Below are 22,491 nucleotides of genomic sequence, written 5' to 3'. Positions count from 1 at the left end.
CCTCTCTTAGCAACATGCCCAGAGTATGTGAGACGAAGCTTCGCCATCTCAGCCTCCGAGGAGCCCTCTGGATGCAGCCCCTGCACTGGCAGTGCTGCTGAAATCGTAGGAGCCTCTCAAGTACTATCTCATTTTTGCTCTCTCGGATACCGTTCTCTGGGGAAAGGTTACAATTCTAGGATGGCAGTTCGATGCCACACATGCCACCGCTCTCACTCCATGTCGATGGCAGGCATCAATACAGGCAATCCTGGGTTATGAATGAAAGGTGGTTCTTGTTTGTTGTTATTGTTATATACTGTCAAGTTGCCTGTGACTCATAGCGACCCTTTGTACAATAGCTCTGAACCCTGCCCTGTCCTGAGCCAGTCCCACTAACTCCTCCACACCTACCCCCATTGCTCCAGTTACTATACCAATCCATTTCATCGGGGGTCTTCCTCTTCTGTGCTGTCCCTCCACCCTTCTGAGCATGATGTCCTTCTCCAAGTACTAGTCCCTCCTGGCCATGTGCCCAAAGTATGTGAGATAGAGCCTCAAAATCCTAGCTAGCAAGGAGAAACTTGGTTTCACCCTCTCCAAGGTAAGCTTGTTTTCTTGGTGGTCCATGGTATGTTCAAGACTCTTCTCTAGCACAATTTGAAGGCATCCGTTCTTCTGACATCCTTAGTCATTGTCCAGCTCTCAGATGCATAGACTGACTTTAATGCATTTAAGGGAGATGGTGTCACAGTCTGATGGGTTAAGTATTGGGCCACTACTGGAAAGGTCAGTGGTTAGAACCCACTAGTCTTGTTGAGAGAAATGTATAGCATTCTTCTCCAGAAAGATTCACAGCCTTTGAATTCCCATGGGTCAGCTCTGCTGTGTCTTGTGAATCAGTGCCAAGTCAGTGGCAGCACCTGGGGAGGGGGCTCAGTGCAAGAAAGGCTCAAAGTCTTCGGTGACTGAAAAGCTGCATGTGCAGGAAATGAAGGTGATTGCGATGAGTTGGTTGCAAGTAAGGCTTGGTTGGTTCTTTCAAAGTGAGGGTAAATTTGCATTCTATTAACGGGCAGGTAGGTGCCTGCTGTCAATAGCCAAGCTTTTTTTCTGTCAAAGTCTACCTGCAATTTCAGAATCCACTCCCAGCAATCCACCAGACAACGGGCACAAATTGACCATAGTTAATACTCGAGGAAAATGCTCTCCTCTGTCCCTGAACAAAGGTTGGCTTGCAGAGACGCCTGCTCACAGCCACTTGGACGGTGAGCAGGGAGCCTCTGAAAGCTGGCTTTGCAGCTGAGTCCTCTTTATTCATAACTGGCCTCATCCTGCCGTAGCACCTGTTGTCTGCCAGGGCCAGCTACCTACCAGAGCTCAGTAGAGGCTTGCTAGGACAAGGGTTCCCGCAGTTCATTCAACCTGTGGACGCGTGTTTATTGAGCACCGCCTTCTCCCAGTCACACTGCCCCCCCAGGCAAGCGTGAATCTTCACTCAGCCCATGTGAGAGCAGAGCCTCCCTGGTTCTGCTGCTCTTTTTCTCTTTTTCTGGCTCCAGAGGATCCGCCAGCCTGGAGACCCTGCCCTGACAGGATGCTGGGTGCCCAGCACAGCCACTCTGCCTCCCCTATCATCTCCTATGTTTGCTGAGCCTGGTCACAGCTGATCCAACCAGCTCCAGCCGGTGGCTTTGGGAGGATTAAGGCAGAATTACCCAAGCATAATTACATGTCTCTCTGCTATCTGCTTTGCTCAGCTCTCTTAATGAGATGTTTGCACTTGGCCTCTCTGTTTAATTGATTAACTTTCCCGAGTACCCCCTCAACTGGGCCAAGGACAGGCTGGGCATGCCAAGACCTTCACAGAGAAAGAGGAGCTGAGATGGGGCAGAACTGGACAGAGTTGAGTCAAAAAGGATCTTCAGGGAGCTCAGGGTTTTAGGACCTTTTGTAAACTTGCTCCTCCAGCCTTGAGCTTCATATCAATAAGGATACTGTACAGGGAGAGAGGATGCCCCCTTGGCCAGGAAATCTTCCAACTTTAGAAGTAAAGCCACAGACTGCCTTCAAACCTATCCAGCAACATCCACCGTCACCAGAGAGGGTCATCTTCTCTTTGTTCAACTGCAAAGGCCAGTCGCTTACGTCTGCACAGATCAGGGTCTGTTCACTCATTCCAAATGTCATCCAGCGTCTGCCCCATTCTACTCCCTGTCCTGGGCTTTAGAAGGAGTGTTCCCCTGGGAGCTGGCACTAGAGATGAGACCCGATGAGTAAAAAGCTAGAAGGCCTGTCTGTGACCCAGGATCCTTGACCCTCACAGTCTGTGCTTGGCATCTGCTTGCACTAGAGCAGCAGCCCCAGGCTGGGCTGCCCAGGGCTCCCAAAGGCTGCCTCTGCATTAACCATTTCTCGCTGAGTTTTCCCTGTCAGCAGTGGTGGGTCTACCAGCACGGGCAGCGTGAAGAATTCAGGTGATGGGACCCCTCCTGAGGAGGCGGCAGGGTTGTCCCTGGACGTGTTCATGCTTATGCTGAGCCTCATGACGAACAAGACAGATGACAGTATTGTTAATGTTGCAACACGATGTGTGGACTGAGGACCCTGTCTGTGTCTGTCCATCCATCCAGGTTGGGGTGTGGAGTCCTGCCGAGGGACTGAATATCACTGAGGTTGCCAAAGGCCGAGGCCCCAACGTCACCGACTCTCTGACCAACAGGTCACTCATTGTCACTACTGTTCTGGTAAGAGACCACAGCTCCTGCGTGGGGGACAGTCTAACTGGGGGTGCGCTGGAGAGACCTTTCTACTTCCCTGCCCATCACAGACTGGTATGTCTCATCAGGCCACCAGAACGATGGAAAATAGGGAGATGCAGCTGCAGGAAGGCAGGTAAATTTAGCGTCACTCAAAAAACTCTCTGGAAACAGTGGAAACATAGCAAACCTGTACATGGCCACAGGCCAGGGCGTGACGGGGAGTCGCCACTTCCTGTAGGCTGGGCAGGCTGGTCCTCACACCTGCTGAGTTCTGTGTAGGCAGTCAGTCCTGCAAAATTCTGTGGCTTTGTATCCCATATCCTGGGCCAGCTGTCCTCATGAGTGACCGCTATGTAGAACCACCTGGGGAACCCCCACACATGCATACCCCAAGTGACCAGCCCACGGACCCTCCGAATAGAATTGTGCCCCTGTCAACTTACCATTCGCTATCCCCGGATGGTGCCTCCTTCATTTCAAGCCAAAGGGTGGCTTGGCTGGCTTTGGAGGTCTCTCAGGCTCTCTGAACCTTGTAGCTTGTGGGGGGGGGACAAGAGGGCACACAGACCTCACACAGATCTGCTTTTACTCTCATTACTGTGCTTACTCTTCATAGCCAGTCCCTCCTGGATGATCTTGACTACTTGCCATCAAGTTAGTCTCAAATCATGTCAGTGTAGAACGGTCTTCTGGAAGGTCTTCAGTGAGTGCTGCAGGGTAGACATAACTGTCATCCTTTCAGTTGGTGGCCAAGTAATTCACCATCTGTACCATGTAGGGACTCTCTGGAAGGCTCGGGACAGACCCTCTCAGAGACGCAGCTCTGCTCTGAGGAATCTGAGATGGACCATTTCTGAGGAGGCAGCCCTGTCACTGCCCAGTAGGTCCTAACTGAAGACCCTCTTAGGACAATGCTGGCCCTACCCAGCTTCTCCTCAGACTATAGCAGGAGCAGTGATCTAGGGGTGGTTCTGGACAGGTGGTGGAGGGAACCAGGCAGGGGGCTAGAGAGCTGCCTGCACCATAGCCTGGGGCGAGGACCCCACTCCTGCCTTCCTGGCAGGCACGCATCCTGTCTGCTTTTATTGACCAACTCTTTGTTAACTGGTGCCCTGGTGAGTAAGGACCTGCACTGCCAAGCCAAAGGCACACAGTTCAAATCCGCCAGCTGCTCTGTAGGAGAAAGATGGGCATCTCCTCCTGTGCAGTGTACAGTTTCTGAAAATCCACTGGAAGGTCAGCAATGGGTCGGTTCTGATTCAGTGACAGTGAGTGTGTGAGACAAAAATACCTAAACCTCAAACTGTTAAAGCCATTAAGTCTAAAGATCTCAACAGGAATGGTGCAATAAAATCATCATGTAAAAGTCTAAGAGATAAAAATAAACAAAAACAAAAAAAGAGCAAAGGGATTAGAGTGAAGACTGATGAGCCATTAAAGGATGTGGCTGTGGATAAAAATAGAAAAGATAAAAGGAGAGTTAAAAGAGGACAAAATTAAAAGGTTAAGAGGCAGTTAATAAAGAGGCAAGGAAAATAAGGAATGAGATGAAAAGGGAAGATATTAAGACAGACAAAAAATTACAATCAATAATTAATAGCTCCGACCAGACGAGGTAGAAAATGTAAAATCCAAATGTCAAGAAGCAAAAGGATAAAAGTGTGACAAAGCTGAAATATAAAAGGGTAAAAATAAAATAATAAAAAGGTAGTAAAAGATTAAAAGAAGAGCAGCATAAAATGTGAGATATAAATAAAACACTTTTCACGAGACAAGATTAAAAAAAAAAGGAACGGTAAAAACTGGTATGATTTAAGAGATTAGGGGAAAGATGATTAGAGAAGCCAAGGTGATTCAGCCGCCAAACAATATTCGGAACAGAGACGAGCTAAAGATAATAAGCCAAGAGGAAGCAAAGTACAAGCACCTTGAGAGATTACAGCGTCCATTTTAGTGAAAAGGCAGCAGCCTGGTTTCAAGGGCGCCCAGGCCCCTCCGCAGCGACCTAGGATGTCCCCCACCACAGAGGCCAAATCCCAGGGACACCCCCACTCCCGACCGGTGCTGCCGCTGCCGCTCTAGGTGCTGCGTTTAATTTATTATGGTCTGGGTCAAAGTTTGCACAACAAATTCATTTTCCACTAAAAAATTTATACATGTTTTGCTTCATAACATTTGTTGCAATTCTCTTAATGTAATAGCGTTCTTCCCATGTGCTCCCTGGTGTCCCCTAATCTCTTCACCCTCCTTCCCTTCCGCATCTGGTCTTTAGAGCTTTGTCTCTGGCTGGGGAAACGCTGCCCTTTTGCTCTTATGCAGTTAATTGCTCTGAAGGATGTGTTCCTTATGCGTGGTGCTGGTCATTTACTGGCCTGTCTGTTGCTAGTTGGAAGGTGAACCCCAGAGGTAGGTGTAGTTCCAGCCTTGACTGGTGTCTAAGCATCACAGCCTTGGAGGTTCACCAGTATATACCAGACCATAAGTCTAGTCTTTTAGTCTTTTTAAATTATTTTGGATTTTTTCCCTGCATTTCCCCCCATTATGTCTGGGACCTTTTGTGGTTCTTATCAGACTGACCGGTATTGGTAGCCAGCCAGGCAGCATCTAGTTCTGCTGGTCACCAACTCACTGCTTTCCTTCACTCCTCTTTCCTCTGGATGAAGCAAGCCGTGGTTACATCTCAGATGACCACTCACAGATTCTAAGATCCCAGCTGCTCCTCACGGCTGCAGGATATAGAACGTCGCCTTTGTGAACTATGTTGTGCAGATGGCGCTAGAGGTCCCTGCAGACTATGATCCTAAGCCACCAAGCCCAGCGATTCATTCCCTCCAGGTGTTTGGTTAGGACTATGACATTTTCACCACTCTCTCCCGCTATTTGCCTTACTATACACCTTATTATATAAATGACGCTATTGGCAGCACATACAAGTTTTATGTGGAAATATTGGGGTGAAGGGGAAAGCAGTGTGTGGTAGGGGAGAAGTCAGCAAGGTGTGACCAAGACAGAGGCAAACACAAGGAAGACAGAAGAGCCACAGACAGTAGACTGCCATTACCTGCCCACTCTTCCCACAGCAGCAATAACCATCATCTATAAGCTGACACATTGACATACAGGCTGAACAGGTCCAAGATGAATGGGACCACACCCATGGGCATTTGGCTGTTTGGTCACAGCTTTATGCCTTTCTCGTTTCTATCTGATCCGGGGGGGGGGGGGCATTAAGATTTATGAGTCGCTCATCAGAGGTCCTGTCCCCAGCGTTTAACTATATCTTAGACCTCAGAGAGGATAGGAAAGAAGAGAAACCCCCTTCATCCTATAGCCTGGGTTCAGCTCCATCTGTCCTACTGTTCCTTAGCCATGAGGTGACTAGGCTGACACGAGCTTTCCTTTAGGGAACGTGGGGGTGTGAACAGGACATGGGAGCAGCGCTGAGTGATAGTTAAGGACATAGATTCTGGCTTTCATATTAACTGTGTGACCCTGGGAAATCTATTCTGTGCCTCATTTGAATTTCCCCATCTGAAAAAGAGGTGATAAGAATAATACTGTTGTTGTTGTAGTATACCATTGAGTCAGAACCAACCCACGGCTGACCCTCCGGCTGGTTTTCAGAGACAGTTAATCTCCTGCGGAGCAGCTGGTGACCTCAAACTGCTTGCCTTTAGGATTATAGTGCAGCTTCTTGCCACTAGGCCACCAGAGCTCCAAGAGAATAAATGATTAACAGGTATCAGTGGGACAGAGGGAGCACTGTGTTAGTGAAAACCAAACCAGTCTCTATGAAATCTGCCTGACTCACAGCAACCCTGTGTTTCAGAGTAGAACTGTGCTCCAGAGTTTCAGTGGCTGAGACCCTCCAGAAGTAGATCTCCAGGCCTTTCCTCTGAGGGACTAGTGTGTGGATTAGAACCATCAACCTGTTGGTTAGTAGTCAAGTGCATAACCCTTTATGCTACCCAGGCAAATACTATAAAAGTGATAACTTTACTTTTTAGTTATTATTGTTGTTATGTGCCGTCAAGTCGTTTGCGACTCATAGCAACCCTATGTACAACAGCCCTAAACCCTGTTCTATCCTGTGCCAGTCTCATTGCCTCTGACACACCCATCCCGATTACCCCAGTCACTGAATCAATCCACCTAATAGAGGTTCTTCCCCTCCTGTGCTGTCCCTCCACGCTACCCAAGCATGATGTCCCTCTCCAAGGACCTGTCTGTCCTTACAGCATGTCTGAAGTATGTCAGACAAAGCCCCAGAATCCTTGTCTCCAAGGACTAGCCTGGTTTAACCCTCTCCAGGAAGAATCTGTTTGTTTTCTTGGCAGTCCATGGTATATTCAAAACTCTTCTCCAGCACCACAGGTCAAAGACATCAATTCTTCTATCCTCTCTAGTCATTGTCCAACTCTCTGATGCATAACAAGTGATTGCAAAGACCATGGCCTATATCAGGCGCACCTTAGTCTCCAGACACACATCGTTGCTCTTGAGTACTTTAGCGAGGTCCCTAACAGCAGACTTGCCCATCACAATACTTTTTTTTTTAATTTCCTGGCTGCTGGTGCCAAGAGTGTTGACTGTGGAGCCAAGCAAACTGAAGCTGTGAACAATCTCAATTTCTTCGCCATCCATCCTGAAGCTACTGATTGGTCCAGTGGTGAGAATCTTTGTCTTCTTGACATTGAGCCTCAGTCCATACTGAAGGCTGCAGTCCTTGATTCTCTGCAGCAAGTGCATGAGGTCCTCCTCAGTTTCAGCAAGCAGGGTTGTGTCATCTGCATAACGCAGATTGTTAATAGATCTTCCACCAATCCTGACGCCACACTTCTCATAGAGCCCGGCCTCTCAGATAATGTGCACTGCATACAGGTTGAAAAGGTATGGAGATAGGACACATCCCTGGCGTACACCCTTCCCCCTTTTGAACCAGGCAGTGTTGCCCTGCTCTGTTCTGACGACTGCCTCTTGGTCCAAGTATAGGTTTCGCATTAGCACGATTAAATGTTCTGGGATCCCCATTCTTCTCAGAGTCAGCCACAGTTTGTTATGATCCATGCAGTCAAATACCTTTGCATAATCAATGAAACACAGATAGACATTCTTCTGGTAATCTCTGCTTTCAGCTAAGATCCATCTAACATCAGCTACAATATCCCTAGTACCACGACCCCTTCTAAACCCAGCCTGGACTTCTGGCAGTTCTCTGCTGATGTGCTGTTCCAGTCGTTTTGGGATAATCTTCAGTAGAATCTTGCTTGCATGTGAAATCAATGATATTGTTCTGTAGTTTCCACGCTCAGTTGGGTCACCCTTCTTTGGGATGGAAACAAATATAGATCTCTTCCAGTCAGTTGGCCAAGTGGTTGTTCTTCAGATTTCTTGGCACAACTTTGTGAGCACGTCCAGGGCAGCATCTGTTAGTTGAAATACGTCAGTTGGGATACCATCTATTCCTGGGACCTTATTTTTTGCTATTTCCTTCAAAGCAGCTTGAACCTCTTCCTTCATCACCATAGGCTCTTGCTCAAATGTTATTTCATTAAATTCTTCTATATCTGCCAATTCCTTTTGGTACAATGACTCAGTATATTCCTTCCATCTTCTTTTAATCCCTCCTGGATCATTTAATATTCTGCCTAAAGCATCCTTGATTATAGCAACTCTAGGTTTGAATTTGTTCTTCAGTTCCTTGAGCTTAAGAAATGCTGAACGAGTTCGACCCTTTTGATTTTCCGACTCTAGCCCCTCGCACATTTCATTGTAATATTTTGCTTTGTCATTCTGTGCTGCCTTTTGGAATCTTCTGTTCAACTCTTTAGTATCTTGAATTCTTCCTTGTGCTTTGGCTTCTCTGCGCTCCAGTGCAATCTTCAGAGTTTCTTCTGACATCTATTTTGGTCTTTTCTTCCTCTTCTGTCTTTGTAATGACCGTTTGCATTCTTCTTGGATGATACCCTTAGTATCCTCCCACAACTCATCTGGTCTTCACTCATTAGTGTTCAAGGCCTCTAACCTGTTCCTGAGATGATTCTGAAGTTGTTGTTGTTGTTGTTGTTGTTGTTGTTGTTGTTGTTATTATTAATAGAGCTTTCAGAGTGAAGAGAGGATGGTAGAGCCTGCATATCACCAAAGGCTGACTCGGACCCTGGTCACAGAGGGCATATCTAGCACAATTAGCTTGGTGGACTTCGGACCAGCACCTGGATGCCTCACAGACAGAGGGCACTCTCCAGCTCACCACAGACCCCAAGTCCTGTGACTTACACTGGGTGACTTCTAATAGTCCTGATTCCTGACTGGCCTGTGAAGGCATTAGGGTCGGTGACCCCTGGGGACCCATAATTCCTAACTCCAGTCTCCTAAACCAGTCATCACAGAGCCAGTCCTAATTCATAGCAGCGTCATGTGCACCAAAACAGAACTCTACCCAGTAGGGTTTTTGGTGACTGGTTTGTGGAGTCACCCAGCCATTCTACTGAGGAAGTGGCCTCAGGCATCCTTCTGGTCAGCAGTCAAACATGTTGTCTGTGTATACACCCAAGATTCTGCTCATCTGTTGTCATTGTTAGTTGTCATCAGGGTCGGTTGTGGTTCTTGGTGACCTCGTGTGTGATACACAGGATGCCCAGCCCTCAGCCTTCTTCCTGGTCTCAGTGCACTCCAATCCAGCGCTGTGGCCACTGTACATTCCTCCAGGAGCATCTTCCAGCACTACATTGGACAATACTCTGTTGCAGGCCATGAGATTTCATTGGCTAGTTTTGGAGGTAGATCACCATGATGGTTTTGTTAATTTATCTTAATCTGGAAATTTGGGCTGAAACCTGACCGCGTGAGTGACCTTGCTGATATTTGAAATATTGACAGCATAACATCCAGCATCACAGCAATACATACCCTACCACAGTGTGACATACTCATAGATGGTGGCCTTCAGTCCCCACTAATGCATAGATTTCAGAATCTTATCATTTTTAATTCCTATCTTGACCACAGTCTGTGTCCCCCAGCCCTGATAGCATACACGTCCCCAGGCTGCCCCAATTGCTTTGACATCTGGCTTGAAAGAATCAATACATGGTGCAGACCCCTTGAAGCAGATGTCCCACTGTCTATGGAAGGGAACCATCAATCATCTCAATTTCATCACATAGTATCAGTTGTTGTTGTTATGTGTCATTGTGTCACCTGTGACTCATAGTGACCCTTTGTACAACAGCTCTGAACCCTGCTCTATCCTGAGCCAACCTTATTGTCTGTGATACACCTACTCCCATTCTCCCAGTCACTGAGTCAGTCCATCTCATCCAGGATCTTCCTCTCTTGCACTGCCCTTCCACCCTCCCAAGCATGATGTCCCTCTCCAAGGACTGGCTCTTCCTTGCAACATGTCCAGAATATGTCAGACAAACCTTCAGAATCCTTGCCTTCACCCTCTCTGGGATGAACCTGTTTACTCTCCTAGCAGTCCATGGTATATTCAGTACTCTTGTCCAGCTCAATGACATTACTTCTTTAATCATCCCCAGTCATCGTCCAGCTTTCTGACACGTAGCAAGTAACTGTGAAGACTATGGCCTGAATCAGGCACACCTTAGTCTCCAGATTGGCATCAATGGTCTTCAGTACCCTGGAGAGGTCCCTGACAGCAGGCTATTAGTTACTCACATGATTCCTCCATCCCTACTGCCCAGACAACATGGAGAGTTGTTCCTGGTTCTCCTTGTGGAGCAGTGAGGGAAGGCCAGTCTTCTCTGGAGGCAGGGATGGGGAGGTGGTGACCTCTGGAGCAGCTCTGATGAGGACAGGGAATATGACACACATGGACACACAGCCCTGACATTAGTCTCCAGGAAAGTCCATGTCCAATTCAAAGTGTCTTTGCTGTCTTCTGAGACCAGAGGTGCCCTTTGATTTTAGAACTGACCTAGATCTACTGAGAAGCCCAGCTCTTGGCCAGCCACCACAGGAAGGGTGCCTAAAGGCTAAGGTGTGACTTGTGTGCCGTGGAAGCTTGGTCAACCTCTCAGGCTTGGACTCTTTGGGACAGCTATAGGGGATGGCCTAGTCCAGCTAAGCCCCAGCTGCTCTGACTAAAAACCCTGCCTCATGTTTAGCAGCCTCAATACAGGGCGAGCCCCACCTGCTGAGAGTACAGGCCCAGCCAGACTGGGAGTGTGTTGTCAGGGCAACGGTGCTTTGAATGACAGGTAGGACTAAGCTAAGGGTATAGGAACCTCAAACTGCTTTGCTCCCAGACAACAGGGCCTGGATCCAAGACCTCAGTGAGAGGGGTTTCTTTCTTTACTGTGAAATTCAACTGTACCAGAAAGCAACAGCTCTGTATATCTGCCTCCAAACTTACCTCCTGTTCTCTCTTATCCAGAAACCCTGGGTTATAGGCCAAAGGTGCCTTATCCTGAACAGACAGAATGGACAGAGCCCTGATGCCGCCTTTCCTGGTCCTCATCGACTTGCAGGCAGGCCTCCCCATCAGTGAGACTGAGGCTACAGCAGCAGGGCCTGGAAGCCTACCCTCCCCGCCCTCGGCATGCCTAGCCCCAGCCTCTGTTCTGGTTCTGCTCTTCCATGAGCTCATGAAAAATTCATCTGCCCAAACCTCAGCTCACAAACTGAGAAAACACGCCCGATTCACTCCTGGGGGCCCTTCTTTTGAAGGTTCAGGGTTCTTTTGGTTACTGATGTGAGCGTCAGTGTGGGCATGTGGGCGTGAGGTCGGCTACCCTTGGATGCCTGGGCGCACATGATGCCTGTATGTGGGCTGTGTATACGTGACCCACACAGACTCGGTGCCAGGAGGCTAGACCCTCAGAACCCTCAGTAGTGGGAGAGGGCACAGCCAAGACAGACCAGGTTCAGGGCTGAGGGAAGCCGTGCCTGACTGAGGCTGTGCTAGCCCGGAAGGGCTCTGGGGTTGGGATCCCGATTCTCTGGTCTTGTTCTGCAGAGAGGGAGTTTGGGTGGCACAGTCTAAATAAAGGGAGTTGCACTGCGAACACAAAGGTGCTGGACTTGCTCTCTGCAAGTTTGAATCCACCCGCTGCTCCGTGGGAGAAAGACGGGCAATCTCCTCTTATGTAAATCACAGCCTTGGAAATCCTGGAGGGTCATCTATAAGTGTGTTCAGATTCATTGGCAGTCCTTGGCTTCTGAGTCTGAGCAGGGTGGACACAGACTGGACCTCCAGGGATGTGGTATATTTGTGTGCTGGTGGCATTTTGTGTGTGTGTGTGTTGGGGGGTGCACGTATGCTAGTGCACTAACATATGGACCACATGGCACTGCAGAAGCCAGAAGAAGGGCTTGGGAACCATCCCTTGAATAGCTCACCCAAAATCCCTCCACACTTGGGGCTAACCTTCTAAGAGGCCCTCTGCCCGCACTGCAGGTCCTGTCTGGATGAGGCTCCACGAAGCCTTCAACACTGGTAGGCGTGACCATAGATGATCCAGACCAGGAAGCCTGCGATGAGAAGTCAGAAAAGGTTATTTTTCTGGACCCCTGTTTTTTGTGACTTGTTGAAGAGAAATATTACCCCTGCTCCTCCGGCTGTTCTCCCAGAGCAATAGGAAAGCGTGAAGTTATGAAATTGAGGGCACCTTCACTGAGCAATCGATTAGCAGCCGAGAGAGCTTGTGAATTGGCTGTCTGGACATTTCCAGTAATAAATTGTGAAATAGTCCATGAATAAGTAGTTGGCGGAGTTCAGAATTACCCCCTAGGAAATGTTGCAGGTCTAGAGAGACATTACTAAGGCGAGCACCATTTTAATGCTCTGGGCTTTGGCTGTTAAATATGTATGCCATCCGCAAAGCACTTCCCGAAATTAATGGCATTTTACAGCTGCTCCGAAGGCAGCGTATTTATGTGGAGATGTATAGATTCTGGGGCTGTGGTGGCTTCACAAATGAAGTGCTAATTTTAGAGGATAGGGCCAGGGAGAGGAGGGCAGGAAGTGAACTATCTTGGGGACCTTTTCCAAAATGATTTTCTGCTGCTTGTCATGATTTTTAGCCTTCGGTGACATTGGACCTGGTGGCTAGGTATGAAAGGTCATTGCAGTTAGCAGGCCAATCAGCACACAGGAAGAAGAAGGTGATGAAGTTAATGGTTATAGTAATAATGATGACATCTAACTTTTATTGAAGGATTCCTGGGGACACAATAATTTAGTGATTAATTGCTAATAGAAAGGTTGAAAGTTCAAACCCACCTAACTACACTGGGGGAAGAAAAACCTAGCTATCTTCTCCCATAGAGATTATAACCCAGAAAACCCATCTCTGTCATGTGAGGTTGCTGAGAGTTGAGATAGACTTGACAACACATAACAATAACAGTATTTGTTGCATGTTTACACTTGGCCAGGCACTGTTCTGACGCCTTCAGAGATGACTCATTTAATCCTCAAACAATCCTAGATGTTAGATTCTATTACTTTCTTCATCTTTTTCTAGTGGGAGTCGATTTTGTCTTAGGAATCCACACGTGGTTAATGATACCTCAGGAAAGGTGGTACCTTCTTGTCAATTCTTTCTTTGAATTAAAAAGTGAATGCAAACAGATTCAGTTGTTCACTGCGCAAGAGCATCCCTCCTAAAGGATGAGTTAGGACCAAATCCCCATCCAGGTCTGCTTTCTAGACAAGCTCAGTTCCAGAATACAGGGACAGGGGACATTGTGTGCCCGGAGACCGATGCACACAAAGGCAGTATCAGGACTCATCGTAGTTCCCTCTCCTGCAGACAGCCTCTGCCCCTTTTCCAGGTCCCACCTGGACTATTTGTGCTCCCTTGTTGAGGTGGAGATGAAGATGCTGAGGTTCAGCGTGGCGTCTAACCAAAGAATTTCACATTGCACCCAGTTAGACTGAGAAGTGGTTTTCTCAGAATCCCTGGAGAGCTAAGGAACCCTTGGGGGAGCCCTTGGAAACCCACATAATTCCCAGTTCTTTCTCTGAAACACCCCAAAGCACTGTTGGAAATCTGGAGTAAATCAGTCATGAGCGAGGGTGACATTTTGAGAGATAGCGTTATTGGTGAGTCCGGGCTAAAGAGTCAAGACAGCCAGCCACTTGGGAAGCCTGGCAAGAGGGTGCTGGTGGGTTCCCATTGCTTCCTCACCTCTACATGCCGGGGCAATGGCTCTGCCAGCTGTAAGAAAAATGAGATTCCTCCATCATTATACTGTATCTTTACTGAGAATTTTAATGCGTAAGCATGCATGTACTCTGTCAGTTAATGATCATCACCCATTAGCAGAAGAGTTGAGATATTCCGACATGTGAGAATGCCAATTTGGATTGGGGAGAGTTTAGTTAACTGAAAAGGCCAAGGAGCTATTATAGGCAGTAGCAGAACAAGGGCCTAGGAAGGAAGTCGGCTGAGTCAATAGAAAGCTAGACTTGTTTAGGAACAAGTGCTAGGTAGAACCTTGTTTAGGAACTTAGAAGTGGGTTTTAGTTTGGAGTCAGAAAGAACAGATTAATTCAGAAGGCTCTGACTCCAACGAGCACAGATATTTTAGCTAGGACTTGGAACCAGTTCCTTCCAGTTTGACACCCCTAAAATGCTAACAATTTGCATTTCCCTAAATACGCAGAGTCAAAATCTACATTTTAACAAGATGGCCAGGATATTTCTTGTATACCTAAGAATCACCCAAAGGACTCTGAGAATCACTTGGAAAACTTAGTAAAGGTGTGGATTCTGATTCTGTGTGTCTGACAAATTCTCAGCAGCATATTTTAACCAGTGTATTCTGGTTTTAGGGCTGTTGTAACAGGGATACCACAAGTGGGCAACTTCAATTAACAGAAATTTAGTTTCTCACAATATAGGAGATCAGAAGTGCACATTCAGGACGCCAGGTCTAGGGGAGGGCTATCTGCTCATCACTCTAGAAGATAATCCTTGTCTTGGCTTCTCCAGCCTCAGCATTCCTCAGGTGTTTGGTGAGGTCCATGTGGCATCTTTCTTTCCCTTGTTTGTGCTTGCTTGTTTCTGTCCTAACGTGATCTTTCTATAGCTTAAAAGTAACTAAGTTTAAGACAAACATTGACATGGCCTCATTAATGTACCAAAGAAAACCCTAGTCTCAAAGGAATTACATTAACATATATGGAGATTCAAATGCCAACATATACTGGGGTGGAATAGGATTCATTTCAGAGTAAAGGAGGGAAATAAAACTACCTAGAGGGGTCAGTTGACTATAATGTGTTGGAATTGAACCAGTAACTCACCTTCCCTGGGTCTCAGTTTTCTCATCTGTCAAATGGGAAGAATGTCCCCTGTCTTGCAGGCTAAGAATTTTTAAGTCAACCAGGATGTGAAAAAGCATTTCAATCAGTGTTTGAGGCAGAGTAGGAACTCAGCAGATGTTGTTTGCTAATGCTGGGGCTCAGGACTGGGTTGGGAAGTGAAGCTGGGTTGACGGAGCACGCAGACTACAGAACTGTAAGACAGCCTGGAATCTGGCATAAATGTGGACTTTGTAGCATCAGAACCCACAGGTTTTCACACTGTATCTCAGACTGGATGAGGTCCATCATTTATTTCCCTGCCTTTTCTCTCAATTATTCTTTCCTCTTCTTTCTCCCATTTATTCTTCGCAGGGCCCCTAGGGGTCTATTTCTAAATGCAAAGCATACCCCTGTTCAAAGCCCATAACTGACTCCCCATCATCACCTGAGACCCTGATATGGGAGATCTGGCTCCGCTATTCTTTCCCCACTAGATTCTTTCTCATTAGGCAGAGGCAGGATGCAGCACAGGATGACCTCTGGCAAAGTGTAAGGTAGGTAAGAGTTCACCCTCTGCATTCAAATCCTGCCCGGTACCAAGTAGATGAACTTCCACAAGTCACTTGTCTTCTCCAACCCTTTACTTTCTGCATGCATGAAATGGGACCATTAGTACCTAATCCAAAGGTTCCAAATGAAATGAGGCCGCACTGTCTGTTTAGAACTCTCTCTATGCGGGCTCTGCTGTGGGCCTCTTCATACATTATCTTATTTGCTCATTTACTAGTACCTGGCTTATAGTGGGAATCTTTGGATAGGGTAAGTGGTTAATGAGATTAGCTGCTACCTTACAAGATGGCAGCTTGAGTACCTCTGAAGGAAGATAAGAGGCCATCTAAGAGGGTTGAGGAGATCTTTGGAAAGAGAGAAAGATGTCAGGGAGCAGGCCGATTAAACCTTTGAAACAGGAGTGATCAGAGGCGTCAGGGAAGAGGATCACAGGCTTTCTGCCATGATGTTCACACCCTTCTTCATTTCCTAGAAAATCTCTTAGACATATGACTCTCCTGGAAGCTTCTTGAAACACATTGCTGAGGCTCGCACACAGAGCTTGTGCTTCAGTATGTCCGAAAATGTGCCTTTTGGACAGGTTCCCAGGTGCTACCATGCCATCCAGGACCACACTTTGATAACTATATTCCTGATGCCGCAGACAGATCACAGGCTTGGGAATCAGATAGCCTTGACTTCAGATCCGATGTAGTCACTTAGCCACCACAGAAAGCTGTTCACCATTGAACAGTTAAATCGATGAGTACCTGCAGACCACTACTTTATGTTGGCGACTGTCAGCAGGTGACCATTTGCGAGTTACAAAGTTGACTCTCAGGAAATTATTTTTCTCACTCTCTCTCTATTTGGCAAGGCCATTCATCTTAGCCACTTCAAACAGTTTTTAAAAAAAAATATGAGAGCTACCAGCTGAAACCCTCAGACTCATGCCTGCCCCAGCCCACGTTGCTCCAGGCTTCATCAGCCCTTCTCCCCTCTGTTCCTGCAGGAGGAGCCCTTTGTCATGTTTCGGAAGTCTGACAGGACCCTGTACGGGAATGACCGATTTGAGGGCTACTGCATTGACCTGCTCAAGGAACTGGCCCACATCCTGGGCTTCTCATATGAGATCCGTCTGGTAGAAGATGGCAAATATGGGGCACAGGACGACAAGGGCCAGTGGAATGGCATGATCAAGGAGCTCATCGACCACGTAAGCTGGGCAGGGGCTCTGGGAGACTTGAAGTGCTGTTTGCACATCAGCGTGGGCCACCTGACAGGTAAGGGCCCAGGGAGTGAGTAAATGAAGCAGAGTTCATAGTGTTGCCCTTGTGAATCTCAAGTCAAGGGAGACCCTTAACTCTCTTCTCAGACATAGTTCCAAACAGACATCCTTATGCTCAACCCCATCAGATTCAACCGACCCACCAGCTTTTCAGAGGAAGGAATCCTCCCTTTGAGAATTCCCTCAGCTTCACATGTCTGTTCTTTTAAAAGCCACCAGTGGAGGGGAGCTCTGGTGGCCTAGTGGGAAGAAGCTGCAACTACAATCCCAGAGGCTCACGGTTCGAATCCACCAGATGCTTTGCCGGGAAAAGGAGGGACAATCTCCTCCTGTACCAGTCAGATCTGATTTGACGGTACACTCACACACACACACAAAAAGCCACCAGTGGACCAGCCATCTGTGGGTGTGCCAATGCAAAACATGTTCCCCGAACCCTGGGACACCAGTGAGCTTTGTCATACCTTGAGTAACTTTGAATTCAGTGAGGAAGACAGCTGTTTCCTGGAGCTGAGACAGGGGCTGCTGAAAGGATCAGCAAAGCTCAGCTGTGGGGGCACCAGTGAGGCAGGTCTTTGTCTCCTTGAAATAGAGCAGGGACCCCAGGGAGCAAGGAGTCAAGGCAGGCAGGCAGAACTTTTGGGAAATGGAACAACTAGTGTGAGGGGCTGGGGTTTGTGAGGTACCAGGAGGACGTCAAAGAGCAGCCACGTGCTAGAAGCACCATTGCAGAGAGAATCAGCAAGCTCTGGGGTCAATCCCAGTTCAAATACCAGACCCACTTAATAGTTATATCAATAGGGAGAAGTTGCTGCAACTCTCTGAGTAGTTTTCCCATCTGTAAAAGGGTTATGTTAATACCTCTCCCTCAAGATTGTTGTAGTATGGGGTGCAGGGTTTGGTCCATGGTAAATGGTCTGTTAAGCTATGTGTCTAGGCTCATGTACAATGTGTGAGCATGCATTGAAGTGGTTGGGCTTCCAAGTTGGACTCTAATAGAGCTGGGGTTCAAGTTCTAGTTTTCCTCCCTAATAGATGTACAACCTCAGGTAAGTTCATAGATCTCACTGAGCCTCCGTGTCTTTACTTCTGAAGCAGTGTAATTAGCAACTACCGTAGCTTCAGAAAGGAGCCCTGGTAGTGTAGTGCCTTATGCGCTGGGCTTCCAGTCAAAAAGCCAGTGGCTCAAATAAACCAGATGGAGACGAGATTAAGATTGTTAAGTTTCAGCTTGTTCAGCTCCACAGTCAACACTCTTGGCACCAGCAGTCAGGAAATCAAAAGATGAGATGTACTAGGAAAATCTGCTGTCAAGGACCTCTCCAGAGTATTGAAAAGCAGTGGTGGCAGTCTAGAAACTACGGTGCTCCTGATCCAGGCCATGGTCTTCACAATTACTTGCTATGTATCAGAGAGCTGGACAATGACTAAGGAAGACGGAAGAATTGATGCATTTGAGTTGTGGTGCTGGAGAAGTCTTGAACATACTATGGACCACCAAGAAAACAAATCAATCTGTCTTGGAAAGGGTGAAACCAAGTTTCTCCTTGGAGACTAGGATTTTGAAGCTCCATGTAACATACTTTGGGCACATGGCCCGGAGAGACTGGTCCTTTTGAGAAGGACATGCTAGAAGGGTGGACAGCGTAGGAGAGGAGGACCCTGGATGAGGCAGATTAATACAGTAACTGGGGCAATGGGGGTAGTTGTGTGGGAATCAGTGAGACTGGCTCAGAAAAGGGCAGGCTTCAGGCTGTTGTACATAGTGTCGCTATGAGTCACAGGCAACTCAATGGCACATAACATCAACAACATTTAGAAGGAGGAAGATGGGGAAATCTCTTCCCATTAAGATTTACAGCCTCAGACACCAGATAGTGGGTCACCATGAGCTGGAATCAAAAGTAAGTTTAGGTTAAGAGCTCCTATAGGTGCCCTAGTGGTACAGTGTGTTAAGTGTTGGACTGTTAAACAAAGATCAGCAGTTTAAATCCACCAGCTGCTGCTCTACAAGAGAAGGGTGGACACTCTCTTCCTGTCAAGATTTATAACCTCAGAACTGCAGTGGCAGGTTGCTGTCATTCAGAACCAACATGACAGCAATGGGCTTGGGTTTTACTAAGAGCCCTGGTGGCACAGTAGATTAAGCATTGGACTAACTAAAAGGTTAGCAGCTCAAATCGACCATCCTGTCTATGAGAGAAAGATGAGGGGGTCTATGCCAGTAAAGACGCAGGGCCTCAGAAGTCCTATTAGGCAGTTCCGTTCTGTTTGATTACTGTGCATTGAAATCAACTTGACAGCAATGGATCTGGATTTTGGGTAGCTCTGATAGCCTTGCCAGCCCAAAGGTACAAGGTTTGACTCCACCAGCTGCTCTGAGGGAGGCGGCTGGGCATTCTCCTCCCATGGGATTTACGGCCTCGGAAAACCCACTGGAGGGTCAGTTCTGAGTCAGCTCTGACTCCATGGCAATGAGCAACCGTGTGGCTTAGACCATAGGGAGCTGCACTGCCAGTCCAAAGGCAGCGCCTCTGCTGGTTCGAATCCACCTGCAGTTCCTCAGGAGAAATACAGGCACTCTCCTTCCCTGCCATCTACAGCCTCTGAAAACCTGCTGGAGGATCAGCTATGAGTCACTTCTGACTCAGTGACAATGAGTTGAAGCTTTTTAGTTTAAAGACTATAGTAGGAGTTAATGAAAATAGCATTTCTACAGAGATGCCTGGCATATAACAGAATTATCTTCCCTACAGCTCAGAGCCCCAGAATGCAAGAACCTGATCTGTACTAGGGAGTCCTCCTTCCATACTCCCATTTAATTCACCCAACAGCTGAGTGACGTAGGTAAAGGTGCTTAACCCAGTTTACAAATGAGGATGCATAGACAGAAGTAAGGATTCTCTGTTGGTAAGTGAATGGAACTGGGAGACAAAGCTCGGTTTGCCAGAGCCCCCCCACCCCTTGAGTGGCATTTCTGTTACAGCAGAAGACTAGGAACTCAGAACTGACTTTCATTTCCATTTTGCGGTTATTAACTTTGCATTCCTGGGCCTCAGTTTCCTCATCTGTAAAAGGAGAATGATAGTAATGGCACCTAACATTGTTGGGGAGACTGAGTAAATGGATCATTGTGACATTGATCATCATCGTATCAGTATTTGCTCTTACTTTTAGTTTTCATTTGGTTCTTCAGGAAGTCCCTTTTGCTCCAGCTTCCCCAGCTCAACACTGAGAAGAAGAAAACCTGCCCCCGGTTCTTCCCTGCTTCTTGTGCGACTCCCAGGCAGTAACCAGTGGGAAGCAATTTCTAGAGGGTAGAATTCAGTATAAACAGAAGGGAGTGGTGTTGTCACCATTATTAGTAATAACTGTAATTATTATGAAAATTAGTCAGCAGGCCCTGGAGGCATCTCTAGCTTCCTCGCCTCCCCTGGAGTCCAGGTTCTGTGTGGGCTCTGAGGCTATCACTGCAGAGGTGTGAGGTGGACTGGGGAGGCCACGCGGATTCACAGAGCCAGTGAGGGCCACAGAGCGAGCACCCCCAGCTGTCTGTCGGCGATCTGGTTTCAAGAGGATGTCAGCAGAGAAAGTCAGAAGGTGCCAGGTCTTTCTCAGTGGACCGTCAGCTGGCCAAAGGCCCTGGGCCTCCTCCCTCACCTGCATGTGGCTGAGTGCCATCTCAGGCAGCCTGGTATCCATCAAGGCCACCGGCCCTGGCAGGACCTTGTTAAACCCAATTCCTTACCATTGATGAGCCTATTAATCCTAGCTTGGTGCCATTTTTAATAACATCATAACCATTTATTAGTGTCGTCAGATAATTAGTCTTCTCGCTAACTCATGGAGAGCCTGGTAAAGGCTTGGCAATATTATTACTTCCTTATTAGTGAGCTGAATGTAGGCATAAAAATGATGAATGCTCACCTTTTGCAAGGATCTGCCCCCCGAGGCTCATTTAGGGGCCCTGGGTGGAGCCTCTGCCATCAGGACTTAAGAAGTCCTTCCTTGACATTTGCTGTACTGCCCTGTCCTGTGCTGCTGCATGACCTTCTTAAGGGCCAGGATGAGGAGGACAGGCCCCTGGAGTATGCATCTTCCTCATCTTGACACGCCCACCTCCCCTAGGTGGCCTCGGCATACAGGGGCAACAAATACGATGAGAGCAGGGGGGCGCTCCACTGCTGACCCCCTTCTCTTCTGCATCGCCATGCACTTTCTTACTTCTGATTGCCAGCTTTTCTCAAAAGGCTTCTCTTCCCATCATGGCCTCAATCATCCTGTGTGTTTTTATCACTCTGGAGTCCATTAGCAATAGGTTCGAACTCTAGGTCTAGCACATTCTAGCTGACAGTGTAAATATTATCCAACCTTGTCTGGCCTCTATTTCCATATCCGTTAAATGAGGATAATGAAAGAGCCCCTGCCCAGGATTTGGGGGAAGATTAAATCAGACCTCCAAAACCTCAATCATCAAGTCAGTTCCATTCTGTGGCAACCTTCCGTCAAGTTCCAAGGCTACACATCTTTACAAGAAGAGACTTTCTACCCCGCAGAGGCTGGTAGCATGGAGCTGTGAATGTCAGAGTTACCCACTGCACTATGTCACCCGCGCTCCTTGCACAGGAGCTGGCCTGCTCTCCCGGGCAGCCCTCCTGTCCCAACTGCGCATGAACATGACATGTGCAGTGGGAGAGGCAACTCCTAGCTGGGATCATCAACCTGGTGACCCAAAATCTAGACTTTGTCCTTCTGGATCCAGATAGGCAGCACTGAGAAACTGACCATGAAAGAGGGGAGAATTCTGTTTCAGAGGCCGCTACCCATGACCACCGTTTGTCACCATCTTGCTCCACATACCTTCTTGGCCAGTCTGAGTCAGGAAATCCTCCTAACCCAGCCATGAATGCTGTAATGAGTATGCACAACTCAACATGCCCATTTTCTCTGCCTGAGTCTTCTTCCAGATAACAGTTCTTGGATGGGCTACACCCGGCCTCAACATCCAGGATGGGCCCTGCATGGAGTCTTCCCTAAAGACTAAGTGGTAGGGTTATGACTCTGGCTTGCAGCTGTAAGGGGAGAGTGTGGTGTCAGAGATTCATCCCCCTTAATCACTGGATCCCATCTCTACCAGGAAGATGTTGATAGTGGAGCCCAAGGCCCCATTAGTGCAGCTGGGGAAGACTCTGCCCAAGCCATTACTTCAGGTGATTGTACCAGTGCACATTGATGCAAGGCATGCTGGGAGCTCATCTGGGGTAAGGCAGGATCCTGGATGGAGCAGGGCAGGCTGGCACAGCCAGAGGGGCCACATTAGTGACTGGGGAGGTTTGAGCAAGTTCAGGATTTCATGAGGGCCTCCCTGAAGAAAACCAGGGAAGCAGTGAAGGATGCACAGAAGACTTAACTGCAAGTTGCTACAGCACTGTCAGCTGCCTGGCAGAGGGTCAACTCCAGTCAAACAAGTGTAGGGAGGACAAGGTGCAAGATAGCGTCAAGGCTTAAGGGAGTTTGGGAGGGAAGCTGATGTCAAAGGAGGAGACTGGAACCCCACAAGTGAATCGTGTTGCTGAGGGTTGCTGGTTCACACAGTCATTCAACAAACATTTACTGAGCACTGACTTAGCGGGAGC

At 47.8% G+C, this 22,491-nt stretch overlaps 1 protein-coding gene across 1 annotated transcript in view; it reads left to right on the top strand.

Moving 5' to 3' along the window:
* The window catches only part of LOC102857642 (glutamate receptor ionotropic, kainate 3-like), a 306,122-nt gene that overhangs the window by 243,914 nt on the left and 39,717 nt on the right, over positions 1-22,491 (top strand). Inside the window, exons 9-10 of the mRNA XM_006886456.1 lie at positions 2,613-2,726; positions 16,580-16,783. Coding sequence (XP_006886518.1) covers positions 2,613-2,726; positions 16,580-16,783 — 318 coding nt within the window. The remainder of the gene's footprint in view (positions 1-2,612; positions 2,727-16,579; positions 16,784-22,491) is intronic.

This window comes from Elephantulus edwardii, unplaced genomic scaffold (assembly GCF_000299155.1).
Source record: "Elephantulus edwardii isolate Elephantulus edwardi_28Jun2011 unplaced genomic scaffold, EleEdw1.0 scaffold00049, whole genome shotgun sequence".
Lineage (NCBI taxonomy): Eukaryota > Metazoa > Chordata > Mammalia > Macroscelidea > Macroscelididae > Elephantulus > Elephantulus edwardii.
This window is presented reverse-complemented; position numbering and strand designations above follow the sequence as displayed.